The 14,912-nt window shown below is 42.8% G+C and overlaps 1 protein-coding gene across 2 annotated transcripts in view; it reads right to left on the bottom strand.

The window, feature by feature from the left end:
- ACBD5 (acyl-CoA binding domain containing 5) overlaps window positions 1-14,912 on the bottom strand; it is a 50,607-nt gene that overhangs the window by 1,922 nt on the left and 33,773 nt on the right. For both annotated transcript variants that reach the window (XM_089693809.1, XM_089693810.1), the window contains 4 exons: window positions 13,519-13,619; window positions 5,881-6,055; window positions 3,761-3,963; window positions 416-463 (listed from right to left, as the gene is read on the bottom strand). In XM_089693809.1, the coding sequence (XP_089549935.1) occupies window positions 416-463; window positions 3,761-3,963; window positions 5,881-6,055; window positions 13,519-13,619 (527 nt within the window). The remainder of the gene's footprint in view (window positions 1-415; window positions 464-3,760; window positions 3,964-5,880; window positions 6,056-13,518; window positions 13,620-14,912) is intronic.

Raw genomic sequence — 14,912 nt, 5'->3', positions numbered from 1 at the left:
AAATGTGCAGCTGAGCTGCATTTTTACTACCCTCCTACTCCCCCCCAAGCTGCAATAGGTAGCAGACGGTGGTGTTTACATGCTGTGGCCGTGATGCTTCATGCCTGCGGCATAGTTCACCCAATACTAAGGGATCAGCGGGCAGCAAGCCCATCAAACCCTACACACTGAAGCAAATGGGAAAGCACCGCAAACACCCTGCAACCACATGCAATGCAAATGGTCACAGTGCGTTTGTCAGCAAAAATGGGGTTAAAATAGCTAGTGAGGAGGTATCACATCGCTTCCTCACCACCAGTCAGTAGCCTCTTATGCACAATCTGAACGCGGACCGGGCTTCAGAGGAAAGATTTGGATGTATGTTTAAATCTACCCCAACACACGCAAGATGAGATTACACATGTATAGTACCTACCTTGTTCGGAAGCTGTTGAATATTAGATTCAAATTGAATCGACCTTGCCTAAAAGATAGAGATGACAGATGAGAATTAAATCTATAGCTGCAGTTTATACACATTAAAACTTTGCTTGACTCCATTACAAATCCTTCTGGGTGTTGCAGTATCTAGCAGCCCTGTGACACCTCCCCGTGATATAGTGTTTCAGATCCAGTGGCAGATGATGGGAGAGCAATATTGATGTGCTGGTATAGAGGTAACAGGGCAAGGAGTGTGGTACTGTGAGAGCACCTTGCAGTAAGAGGTGACAGTTGAGGTGCTTTGGGCAGTTTATATGAATGCACTTTGGGAGGTTCGCCAGCCATGGAAGCTCCAGAAAATGTTGGTAGGATACCATCACTTGGCTGGCCTAAGAATTATTATTATTATACAGTATTTATATAGCGCCAAAAGGTTTGCTCAGCGCTGTACATTATAGTGGGGGACAGTACATGAGACAGTACAGTAACAAAACAATACACGAGGGGTTCGAGGGCCCTGCTCCTTGGAGCTTACAATCTAGGAGGGAGGGGATGGTGGCACAGGAGGAAGTGGCTGTGGGGGATGGAGTGGTAGGAGGAGTGGAGGAGATCGGCAGTTAGGTGAGGGTGGGGTAGGCTTCCCTGAAGAGATGGGTTTTCAGGGTGCGTCTAAAGGTGAGGAGGGTAGGTGACAGTCTGATGGATTGGGGTAGTGAGTTCCAGAGGATGGAGGAAGTCTTGGAGAAGTCCTGCAGTCGGGCGTGGGAGGTGGAGACCAGGGAGCTAGAAAGTAGGAGGTCTTGTGAGGAGCGAAGATTACGGGTAGGGTGGTATTTGGGTATCAGGTCGGTAAGGTAGTTTGGGGCAGCGTTATGAATGGCTTTGTATATCAGTGTTAGTAGTTTGAATTTGATGCGTTGAGCAATCGGGAGCCAGTGGAGGGAATGACAGAGGGGGGTGGCAGAAGAGGAGCGGTTAGTAAGGTGGATGAGTCTGGCCGCTGAGTTCAGGATAGACTGAAGCGGGGATATCCTGTGTTGGGGTAGGCCGGTGAGGAGGGAGTTGCAGTAGTCCAGACGTGAGATAATAAGGGAGTGAACGAGTTGTTTAGTAGTGTCTGGGGTTAGGAACGTACATATTTTGGAGACATTACGGAGGTGGAGCCTGCATGAGCTTGCTAGCGATTGGACATGGGGTTGGAAGGACAGGTTTGAATCTATAGTGACACCTAGGACTTTGGCTTGCGGGGTGGGACTGATGGTGGCGTTGTTGGTCGTGATGGAGAGGTGGGGGCGTGGGCTGGGGGGAAAATTAGGAGCTCAGTTTTTGAAAGGTTCAGTTTGAGGAAATGGGGCGACATCCAGTCTGATATGTCGTTCAGTAGGTGGGTGATACGGGCAGAGACTGAAGGGGTGAGTTGAGGGGTGGAGAGGTAAATTTGCGTGTCATCGGCGTAGAGGTGATAGTTGAAGCCGTGGGAGTGTATCAGTTTGCCAAGGGAGGAGGTGTAGATGGTGAGGAGAAGAGAAGGGGCTCGAGGACAGAGCCTTGGGGGACCCCAACAGAGAGGGGGAGAAAGGGGGAGGTGGTAGCATTATAGGTAACGCTGAAGGAGCGTTGGGAGAGATAGGAGGAGAGCCAGGAGAGAGCGGAGTCTCTGATGCCGAGGGAGTGAAGAATGCCAAGGAACCCTCCAGAAAGAGCTGAAGGCTGTTGCTAGACAAAGGACCCCCCTTTGGAAAAAGGGAGACATACAATTCAGCAGAATGGTAAAGATCTGACCATGTCATTTTAACATAACTGACATCACCCAATGTAGGTGTATATACTGTATATGTCATAAATAAAATCACATACAGTTAGGTCCATATATATTTGGACACAGGCACAATTTTCATACTTTTGGCTCTGAATGCCATCAGAATAAAATTAAAAGAAACAATCCAAATGGATCTGAAGTGCAGACTTTCAGCTTTAATTCAAGGGGTTGAACATAAATATCAAGTACAAATTTTAGGAACTGCAACCATTTTTATACACAGTCCCTTCATTTTCAGGGGCTCAAATGTAATTGTACAAATGAATATAATCAGAAATAAAATGTTCATTTTTAATATTTTGTTGAGAATCCTTTACTGGCAATGACTGCCTGAAGTCTGGAACCCATGGACATTACCAAAGACTGGGTTTCCTCCTTTCTGATGCTTTGCCAGGCTCTTACTGCAGCTGTCTTCAGTTGTTCTTTGTTTGTGGGTATTTCTGCCTTTAGTTTTGCCTTCAGCAAGTGAAATGCATGCTCGATTGGGTTGAGATCAGGTGATTGACTCGGCCATTGCAGAATATTCCACTTCTTTTCCTTCAAAAACTCCTGGGCTGCTTTTGCAGTGTGTTTTGGATCATTGTCCATGTGTACTGTGAAGCGCCATCCAATCAACTTTGCTGCATTTGGCTGAATCTGGGCTGACAGTATATCTCTAAACACTGCAGAATTCATCCGGCTGGAAGCCATGCATGCCCATGCCATCACACTGCCTCCACCATGTTTTACAGATGGCATTGTGTGCTTTCCACACTTTTTTCTTCCCGTCATTCTGGTACAGATTAAACTTAGTTTCATCCGTCCAAAGAATGCTTTTCCAGAACTGGTCTGGCTTTTTTAGATTTTTTTGGCAAAGTCTAATCTGGCTTTTCTATTTTTCAGGCTTATGAATGGTTTGCACCTTGTGGTGAACCCTCAGTATTTGCTCTCGTGAAGTCTTCTCTTGATTGTATACTTTGACAATGATAAGCCCACCTCCTGGAGAGTGTCCTTCACTTGTCTGGATGTTGTGACTGGGTTTTTCTTTACCATAGAGAGGATCCTGTGATCATCCATTACTGTTGTCTTCTGTGGACGTCCATTCCTTTTTATATTGCTGAGCTCACCAGTGCGTTCTTCTTTCCTCAGAATGTACCTCTATCTCTCTGATGGATTGCTTTAGTTTTTGAAGCCTTAAAATGGTCTGTTTCACTTGCATGGACAGCTCCTCTGAACGCATGATGTAGGTTCATAGCAATAGATTCCAAATGCAAATACCACACTTGGTCCCTTGAAAAAGGGGGGATGGCTAATCTTAAGAGCTGTAATTCCTAAACCCTTCCTCCAATTTGGATGTACATACCCTCAAATTAAACCTGAGAGTGTGCACTTTCAGCCCCTATACATTATATAACTACAGCTTGAATATGTTTTGGTAAATACCTGAAAAAAACTGAAATTGTACCTGTGTCCAAATATACATGGACCTAACTGTACATTGTAGTACCATCTGATTTCATATGTAGCAGAAAGTCATCTCACCTGTGAGGCAGTGAGGGCCTCCAACGTCTGCAGCCGCTGCAAAACATTCTGCATGTCCTCTTGCAATCGCATGAGTACAACAGCAATGTGCTCATTTAGACTACTGTTTGTTCCTCTGTCTGATCCTCTGCGATCTCCTCCATTCCCACCACTGCCCACCTGTCCCCCTCTGGATCCTTCTCCAACAGGATGATTACGGCCGACTGGAGGCAGAAATCATAAGAGCATACATTAATATGAAAAAGGAGATCATGTCTCAAGCATTATTCTGAATAAGAACAAAATCAGTCTGATACATTATATAATGTCTGGAAAGGTAGATGTTCCTTAAAGTCACCATCTCACTCACCCCCAAAAAAAAAGCAGAATCAGCATCCTTCATCAGTGTCTCACTGTCTTTGACATTTAACATTTTCAAAAGTGATGAATACCTGTGTTCCCAGCAAAGCCCTCTCGTTCTTTTTTTGCGAGGACTTTCTATTGTTCCTTTTGCAACCTGAAGGTGCTTTTGAAGGATAGGTTCAGCTTTTGTAACATGTTACATCCATATTCAGGGTGTAACATGTTACAAATGCACCGGCTCCTGCACCCTCCCCCGAGTTCCCATTTTGACAGCTAGTGAGGGATTTCCTCCCCCTGCTAGATGTCAGAAACTAATAAAATAAAAAGGGGTTGTAGTTCTCAATGAAGTACCAGGGCGCCGTTGATCACTTTAAGTACTTCAATGAGCTTTCTGTCAGAGTGTAACTGCCTGCTCTTATCGGAGATGGCTGATCGTGGGTTCAATGCTTTACAGGTCCCCAACAAAAAAAAAAATAAAATAATAAATGCATTTTTTTTACCTGCAAAAAATAAATAAAAATGGTCATTTATTATTTTTTTTTTCGGAAAAGTGACCTTAACCTTTAAGCCTAAATCCAACTATTTTCCTTTTGAAGAGAGTAGAAAAAAAACAAACAAAAAAAAAAACAGTCAACATTTCTGTAAGGTTTTAGATTTGTTTCTGCCCAAAAAGGGAAGGTTTTAAAATCTCTCTCTCTTTCTGTCCCCGTGACACCCCTGTGTCATATGCCTTTAAGTCTTCTTTGCATTTTGTCATGCTGGATAGATAGCCCCACCCTTTTTCCCAGTAGTGCATTTCAGCTTCAAGCCTCATGTCATGAAGCAGATCACATTATGATCTTTTGACCTATCCGATGTTCATTGTTGTAAGATTCTCTCAGTTTATGGAATATACTTCACAAGATCTACAAGGTGTCATCTGGATCGAGTCACTGCCTGTGTTATTCAACTAAGATTGGAGTTATCGCTATCTCATCACAACTGTAAGGTAGAAAGATCACACTTTCAATGCTTAGATTGGAGAGACAGAACACACCCATACAAGATATTGAACAGTGGTTGTCACTCAGACAGCAAGGCACAGGAAACAAAACACTGATACAAGTTCTAACTCTTGACCACACTACTAAAAAATGGCTTCCCACTGGAGAGAAAATGCTCTGATTGGAAGTGAAAGTTTCTCAGTAAGGACACAAATCACAATAGAAACCTAAGGATCTAAAAACCTTCACAGGTCTAGCAAAAATTAAATGATAAATTCACCTTTTGTAACATGTTACACCCGTATACAGTTTGTAAAATGTTACTGTCTTCGAGTCCCTGCACCCTATCTTCACATCCGCAGTCACAATTGAAAAATACGTGGTTGTGCCGAGTTCCTCCACAAAGCCACGTCATTCATTCACACAGATCTGCGAATGAATGAACTACAAGTACCATCTGTCTCAATGGCTTGCAGTTTATTTATATATTACAGGTTATTATATAGCGCTGTCAATTTACACAGCGCTTTACACATATATATTGTACATTCACATCATCAATTGCAAGGATGTTTATGAGCACGCTCATAGTTCATCAACTCTTCCTGCTCTTCAGTAACTGTCTGCCCATACCTCCTGTACGAGCAGACGGCTATGCTGAGTGTGTGCAGGAGCCTGACATTGCACCCACCATCCACTGATAACCGCAAACCTCACATCATATACAATATTTGTTTCCACATGCAATGTGACACTTCCAGAATTTGTATCTAAGCCCCACCAGGGGTAACATACCTCTTCCTCTCCTAGAATTGTAGTATTCAGCCTTGTCATGTCCAGATTTTTCCTTCTGTGGTGTTCGGCCAGATGCTTTCCCATCTTCTCCACCATCCTTTACCTCCCCTCCAGCCCAGACATCTGTGGAACCTTCAGTCAACATGGCATCTTCTATCAGCTGACTGTGATCTACCTGCAAATCCAGAGAGGGGTCAATCAAGAACTGACTGGATATTGACGGTCGCATATCTAAAATATTATTTTGCAGGCAATGTGTGAAATTAGGAATTCTATAAAATGCCTAATTTCACACATTGCATGTAACATTATAGTGCCTTGAAAATGTATTCATACCCCTTGAAATTTTCCACATTTTGTCATGTTACAGCCAAAAACGTAAATGTATTTTATTGGGATTTATGTGATAGACCGACACAAAGTGGCACATAATTGTGAAGTGGAAGGAAAATGATAGTTTTCAAAAGTTTTTACAAATAAATATCTGAAAAGTGTGGCGTGCATTTGTATTCAGCCCCCGGAGTCAATACTTTGTAGAACCACCTTTCGCTGCAATTACAGCTGCAAGTTTTTTTTTTTAGGGATGTCTCTACCAGTTTTGCACATCTAGAGTGAGATTTTTGCCCATTCTTCTTAGCACAATAGCTCAAGTTCTGTCAGAATGGAAGGAGAGCGTCTGACAGCAATTGTCAAGTCTTACCACAGATTCTCAATTGGATTTAGGTCTGGACTGTGACTGGGCCATTCTAACACATGAATATGCTTTGATCTAAACCATTCCATTGTAGCTCTGGCTGGATGTTTAGGGTCGTTGTCCTGCTGGAAGGTGAACCTCCGCCCTAGTCTCAAGTCTTTTGCAGACTCCAACAGGTTTTCTTCTAAAGGTTGCCCTGTATTTGGCTCCATCCATTCCCCATCAACTCTGACCAACTTCCCTGACCCTGCTGAAGAAAAACATCCCCACAACATGATGCTGCCACCACGTTTCACAGTGAGAATGGTGTGTTCAGGGTAATGTGCAGTGTTAGTTTTCCACCACACATTTGGTGTCCCCCACATGGCTTATCGCAAACTGCAAACAGGATTTCTTTTGGTTTTCTTTCAACAATGGCTTTCTTCTTGCCACTCTTCCATAAAGGCCAGATTTGTGGAGTGCACAACTAATAGTTGTCCTATGGACAGATTCTCCCACCTGAGCTGTGGATCTCTGCAGCTCCTCCAGAGTTACCATGGGCCTCTTGGCTGCTTCTCTGGTTAATGCTCTCCTTGCCTGGCCTGTCCTGTCAGTTTAGATGGACGGCCATGTCTTGGTAGGTTTGCAGTTGTGCCATACTCTTTCCATTTTCAGATGATGGATTAAACAATGCTCAGTGAGATGTTCACAGCTTGGGATATTTTTTTTTATAATCTAACCCTGCTTTAAACATCTCCACAACTTTATCCTTGACCTGCATGATGCCATTTGTTCACTACTGTTCTGTAGCAAACCTCTGAAGGCTTCACAGAACAGCTGTATTTATACCGACTTCTGAAGGCAATTGGCTCCACTAGATTTTAGTTAGGGGTATTAGAGTAAAGGGGGCTAAATACAAATGCACGCCACATATGTCAGATATTTATTTGAAAATTCATTTTAATTTCACAATTGTGTGCCACTTTGGTTTGGTCTATCACATAAAATCCCAATACAATATATTTACGTTTTTGGTTGTAATATGACAAAAATGTGGAAAATTTCAAGGGGCATGAATACTTTTTCAAGGCTGTGTGTGTGTGTTTATCTATATATACATATACACACAATCTTACAGAAGTGAGTACACCCCTCACATTTTTGTAAGTATTTTATTACCTTTTCATGCGACAACACTGAAGAAATGACACTTTGCTACAATGTGATGTAGTGAGTGTACAGCTTGTATAACAGTGTAAATTTGCTGTCCCCTCAAAATATCTCAACACACAGCCATTAATGTCTAAACTGCTGACAACAAAAGTGAGTACACCCCTAAGTGACAATGTCCAAATTGGGACCAATTAACCATTTTCCCTCCCTGGTGTCTTGTAACTCAGTGTTACAAGATTTCAGGTGTGAATGGGGAGAAGGTGTGTTAAATTTGGATCTAAAAAAAAAAAGAATTTTTGCTCTACATAAAGATGGCCTAGGCTATAAGAAGATTGCCAAGACCCTGAAACTGAGCTGCAGCACGGTGGCGAAGACCATACATTGGTTTACCAAGACAGGTTCCACTCAGAACAGGCCTCACCATGGTCAACCAAAGAAGTTGAGTGCACGCGTCATCTCCAGAGATTGTCTTTGGGAAATAGAAGTATGAGTGCTGCCAGCATTGCTGCAGAGGTTGAAGGGGTGGGGGTGGGGGGGGGGGCAGCCTGTCAGTTCTCAGACCATACGCTGCACACTGCATCAAATTCTTCTGCATGGCTGTTGTCCCAGAAGGAAGCCTCTTCCAAAGATGATGCACAAGAAAGCCTGCAAACAGTTTGCTGAAGACCAGCAGACTAAGGACATGGATTACTGGAACCATGTCCTGTGGTCTGATGAGACCAAGATAAACCTATTTGGTTCAGATGGTGTCAAGCGTGTGTGACGGCAACCAGGTGAGGAGTACAAAGACAAGTGTGTCTTGCCTACAGTCAAGCATGGTGGTTGGGAGTGTCATGGTCTGGGGCTGCATGAGTGCTGCCAGCACTGGGGAGCTACAGTTCATTGAGGGAACCATGAATGCCAATATGTACTGTGACATACTGAAGCAGAGCACGATCCCCTCCCTTCGGAGACTGGGCCGCAGGGCAGTATTCCAACATAACGACCCCAAACACACCTCCAAGACCACTACTACCTTCCTAAAGAAGCTGAGGGTAAAGGTGATGGACTGGCCAAGCATGTCTCCAGAACTAAACCCTATTGAACATCTGTGGGGCATCCTCAAATAGAAGGTGGAGGAGCGCAAGGTCTCCAACATCCACCAGCTCCGTGATGTTGTCATGGAGGAGTGGGAGAGGACTGCAGGGGCAACCTGTGAAGCTCTGGTGAACTTCATAACCAAGAGGGTTAAGGCAGTGCTGGAAATGAATGGTGGCCACACAAAATATTGACACTTTGGGCCCAATTTGGATATTGTCACTTAGGGGTGTACTCACTTTTGTTGCCAGCGGTTTAGACATTAATGGCTGTGTGTTGAGTTATTTTGAGGGGACAGCAAATTTACACTGTTATACAAGCTGTACACTCACTACTTTACATTGTAGCAAAGTGTTGTTATTTCAGTGTTGTCACATGAAAAGATAGAATAAAATATTTACAAAAATGTGAGGGGTGAACTCACTTCTGTGAGATACTGTATATATATATATTTTTTTTTTAAGCTTATCAGACATTAGGTGCGGTGCCTGCATTATTTTTCTTTCATGCCATTTTCTTTTATTTTCACCTGGTTACCCTACCAGTAATACACTTCCTGACCCTGACGCAGGATGGTTACACTCACTGTATCTATGCAGAGAGAGCCATGGTTGTCACCCAGGCTGCTCTCCTGATTTGCTCTTCAAAACAGATCTTCCTATATTAATCTCCACTAGATGGGGATAAGAACTTAAAGTTTACAGAATACAGCTTGGAAGGCAGATAAAGTCTTTGCTTTCAGTTCGGCTCACAGGAAGTGACAAGGACACTGCATTTCTGGCACAATCAACAGGTATTATCTGTACTTGCTTAAAATGTTTCCTGCCAGAAAAAAAAAAAAGAAAAAACTAATGCAGCCAAAACATCTACAGACCGATGAGCTGCCATATATTAAACGTTTTCTTGGGTTCACAAATCCATTAAAGCGAACCAGAGGTTCTTCTGTAAAACAGTGCGCAGGCAGTCTTTTATTGCAAAACTGACAAGTAATGCCCCCACCTACCTGATCGCAGTTTTCTCTCGCGCTTTAAATGGAATTGCGCAAGACCAGCTCGACTTACTGCACCGGGACTGTTTCTGAGATAATTAGCTCCTGCGCATGCACAGAACTGATGTCATCCTGCGCTGGCCAGTGCAAAGGCCCAAAGACTGGCACTCAGAAAAAGATGCCAGTGTCGGCAAGGGACTGTTGGACAGGTGAGTATTAGACCTTTATTTGAACTTTAAGAAAAGTTAAAATGAACATTTCTCTATTGTGTAATGCAGAAATAGCTTCTTTCCCCATTTTTGAAGTGACTCAAAAGGCAGAAAGTGTTTTCACCCTAATGCATCTTTGGATTAACTACATACTGACTGCGCACTGTAGCTTTACTGCTACAGTGCGGGCTGGCTGTGCACACATGCCCACCGGCCGTGCGGTTATTGGCACCCTTATATGCCAATCACTGAATCCCAGCCAGCAATTCATGGCTGGAACCAGGTGATCAGCGGAGTGAGTAACAGGGGAGAGCTCTGCAAAGCAGGGCATAAAAACCAGCACATCCCCTAGTAAAACAGCACAAAGTACTCTAATAAAACCGCACACAGTCAACCCTTTGATCGCCCCAGATGTTAACCTCTTCCTGCTAAGTCTCATTAGTACAGTAACAGTGCTTTTTATTAGCACTGATCACTGTATCACTGTCACTTGAGATGTCAGGGGCAGTTAGTCAGTTCCCACCCAGTGTCAGATTGCCGCCACATTATCACAGTCCTGCTATAAGTTGCTGATCACTGCTATTACTAGTATAACAAGACAAAAAAAAAAATTTCAGTATCTATACCATTATTTGTAGATGCTACAATCTCCATGCAAGCCACTTAAAAAAAAAAATCCCAATAAGTGTATATTATCAAAAACATGTAGCAGAATACATTTTGGAAATTTTTTTACTGAATGTGTTCTAGAGCAAAAAGTAAAAAATATTTTGTTTTCCAACATTTTTGGTATTTTTTCGTTTATAGCACAAAAAATTAAATATCCAGCAATGATCAAATACCACCAAAAGAAAGCTCTAATTGTGTGAAAAAATTACATAAAATTTCATTTGTGTACAGTGTTGCATGACCACACAATTGTCAGTTAAAGTAGTGCAGCACCGTATAGCAAAAAGTGGCCTGGTCAGGTAGAAGGTCAAATCTTCTGGCGTGCAAGTGGTGGTGAAAAACCTTCTGCATGCACTACCCTGTGCATCTCCCACCTTCCCCAACCTTGTGCATGCACTACCCTGTGCGAGCCCCACCCTGTGTGTCTTTGGGACACACAGAGCCAGCTCAGGAGCAAGCCCACGAGTGCCCCCATAGCAAGGGGGGGCTGCTTGCAGAAGGATATTTTTTTTTTTTTTACCTTAAAGTGTTACTAAATCCACAACAGTAAAATCAGTCAGTATAACAAGCATGCTTTACTGCATATACACACTGTGGAACCTACGGGCTTAATCCTCTGCATTGTGCAAAAAGGCTGTATGATCCTGTCTTCTCTGATCCTCCCAGTCTTCCAGTAACCCCCTCCTATCACATAAGACATATCGTGTGGAGTCACTCTGCTAGAGAGCTTTTTTTTTTCTTTGGGAGGGTGCATATGATCAGCACAGGGCCCATCTGTGCTGTCCAGACAGAGGGTTAGGGGTACTGCAGCATCATAGGACAATCAGGGGTGAATGAAAACTCCTCCTACCAGCTTTAACCAGTGCTCTGCTGGACAGTGCATCCAGAAAGTATTCACAGCGCTTAACTTTTGCCACATTTTATGTTACAGCCTTATTCCAATGAAATCTTTGCAATTTATTAAAAAAAAAACAAAAACAAAAAAAAACCCCACATGTACATAACTATTCACAGCCTTTGCTCAATACTTTGTTGAAGCCCCTTTAGCACCGATTACAGCCTCAAGTCGTTTTGAGTATGATGCTACAACCTTGGCACGCCTATTTTTGGCCAATTTCTCCCATTCTTCTGTGCAGTACCTCTCAAGCTCCATCAGGTTGAATGGGGAGCGTCGGTGTACAACCAGCCATTTTCAGATCTCTCCAGAGATGTTCAATCGGGTTCAAGTCTGGGCCACTCCAGGAAATTCACAGAGTTGGCCCGTAGCCACTCCTTTGTTATGTGGGCTGTGTGCTTAGGGTCGTTGCCCTGTTGAAAGATGAACCGTCACACCAGTCTAAGGTCCACAGCGCTCTGGAACAGGTTTTCATCAAGGATGTCTCTGTACATTGCTGCATTCATCTTTCCTTCGATTCTGACTAGTCTCCCAGTTCCTGCTGCTGAAAAACATCCCCACAGCATGATGCTGCCATCACCATGCTTCACTGCAGGGATGGTATTGGCCAGGTAGTGAGCGGCGCCTGGTTTCCTCCAGACATGACACTTCGCATTCAGACCAAAGTGTTCAATCTTTGTTTCATCAGACCAGAGAGTTATGTTTCTCATGGTCTGAGAGTCCCTCAGGTGTCTTTTGGCAAACTCCAGGCAGACTTCCATTTGCCTTTTACTGAAGAGTGGCTTCTGACTGGCCACTCTACCATACAGGCCTGATTGGTGGAGTGCTGCAGAGATGTTTGTTCTTCTGGAAAGTTCTCTCTCCACAGAGAAATGCTAGAGCTCTTTCAGAGTGACCATTGGGTGCTTGGTTGCCACCCTGGCTAAGGTCCTTCTCCCTCGATAGCTCATTTTGGCCGGGCGGCTCGCTCTAGGAAGATTCCTGGTGGTTCCAAACTTCTTCCATTTACGGATGATGGAGGACACTGTGCTCATTGGGACCTTCAATGCTGCAGAAATTTTTATGTACCCTTCCCCAGATCTGTGCCTTGGTACAATGCTGTCTCGGAGGTCTACAGACAATACCTTGGACTTCATGGCTTGGTTTGAGCTCTGACATGAACTGTTAACTGTGAGACCTTCTGTAGACAGGTTTATGCCTTTCCTATTCATGTCCAATCAACTGAATTTCCCACAGGTGGACTCCAATCAAGTTGTGGAAACATCTCAAGGATGAACAGTGGGAACAGGATGCACCAGATGCTCAATTTTGAGTGTCATGGCAAAGGCTGTGAATATTTATGTACATGTGTTTTTTTTTCGTTTTTTAGGTTTAAAATTTGTAAAGATTTCAAAACAAACTTCTTTCAGGTTGTCATTATGGGGTATTGTTTGTGGAATGTTGAGAAAAAAAAAAATGTAATCCATTTTGGAATAAGGCTGTAACATAACAAAATGTGGCAAAAGTTAAGCGCTGTAAATACTTTCTGGATGCACTGTAGAAGTCACAAGACTGCTCTAACTGCTGATGAGAAAAGTTATTTAGTAGTTTATATTTGCTAAAATAATTGCAATTCCATGTTGTGTGTACTGTGGGAGACCGGATATAGTGAATGCAGGGTCCTGGGTTTAGTAACACTTTAACGTAAAGAATGCATTAAAGGAAAAAAAACAAAAAAAAAAAACAAAACAAAAAAAAACCGTCTGCCTTTAGAACCACTTTAATATGTACACAGCAAACCGTAAATAGTGAAGGTAAAAATAAAAAAAAAAAATTTATAAATTATATAAAATATATATATAAAACCACCTTTAAAAGAAGGCCTCTTGGTAGAGAAAAAACTTGACAAAACACTGATACAGTCACCCATGTCTGCATAATGGCAGATTCGGTCACACTGGGACATCCCACTTACATCTTCTTGCCCAAACTGCTCCATAGAGTCACAGAAGATCTCGCTGTCTGAGTCGCTCGTCAAGTGATGCATTGCAGCAACATCCTCTGTGCAATCATTATCTGCAAAACAAAACTGTTCTCATTAACTTTCACACCTAAAGAACATGTACTCATCCCTGGACTGTTAATTCAGTGCTCAAACTGTGCCTGCATGGACTGGGCTGTAAATATTAAGTGTATCTATACCTTTAGAAATCCTACCTGAGCCCCCAAGACCACAGAAAAGCTAATTAATATATATATATATATACATACATACATACATACATACATACACACACATACATACATACATATACACACACACACACACACATACATACATACATATACACACACACACACACACACACACACACACACACACACACACACACACACACACACATACATATACACATACACACACATATATATGTATACACACACACACACACTTTTTTTTCTCCTCCTGTTATACCATGCTCCTTTTCTTCAAAATTCACTGGTTCAGGAAGGCATGATAAAGCCCGCTTTCACACTATTGCGCTGCAGTTTTCCCGCACGTTTGCAGCAGGTTAGCTGGGTTTTCCCTTAGGGTTATATTGTGTCCCTCGTGTTTGGTGCATTTTCTGAAAGAACAGCAAACACACGGGACACAAGAAAACTGGAAAGCACAACTATGCTGCGCCACACATAGCTACGCTGGCACTGGCAGTGCATGAAACCTGCAGCACAGTAGTGTGATAGTGCCCAAAGATTCATAAAGCCAATGCCCAATGACATTGCTCTCTGCACTACTCATATTACGTTTTTAACCTTTGCACAAGATGTCGAAGGGTAGAGTTTGGGTTGGATACAAAAATGGTATGATACTGCTCAAGCAAGTGCCAAATCAGGTGCTTTACAAACCACCCAGTATCCCAATCCCATCCCAAAGCACAGAGGTCCATCAACCAACAGGGAAAAGCAGGTTTCTGTGCTACATATAGGTTTTCCAGACAGAATCATGGAGGCTGATCATAACCGCTAGGTAACTAGTGTAGGTCAGCAATGGCAGGCCCTGCATTTTTCGTCAGTTTACTTTAGAGCAGTGGATCTCAACCTGTGGAACCTCAGGACCCACATTTGTCCTTGGTCATTAAGTTGCAACCCAAAAATAATTTAATTTCTAAAACATTGTCATTTATTCCACAATACAACTTGCGCAGTATTCTACAATGTATATGCACTTTTTAAACAGTAAACAAACTACTTCATTCCAAAATGGTTAGCGCAGTAATCACAGCACTAGTAAAACTGAAAGTGCCATTGAGGTAAAAACCCAATAAAATAAAAACGGTAATTGAAACATATGAAATTAATTAGAACTAA

This window comes from Staurois parvus, unplaced genomic scaffold (assembly GCF_062004578.1).
Source record: "Staurois parvus isolate SC_StPar_1 unplaced genomic scaffold, SC_StPar_1.0 ptg000636l, whole genome shotgun sequence".
NCBI lineage: Eukaryota > Metazoa > Chordata > Amphibia > Anura > Ranidae > Staurois > Staurois parvus.
The sequence above is the reverse complement of the archived record's forward strand: the minus strand, read 5'-3'. Positions and strand labels throughout refer to the sequence as shown.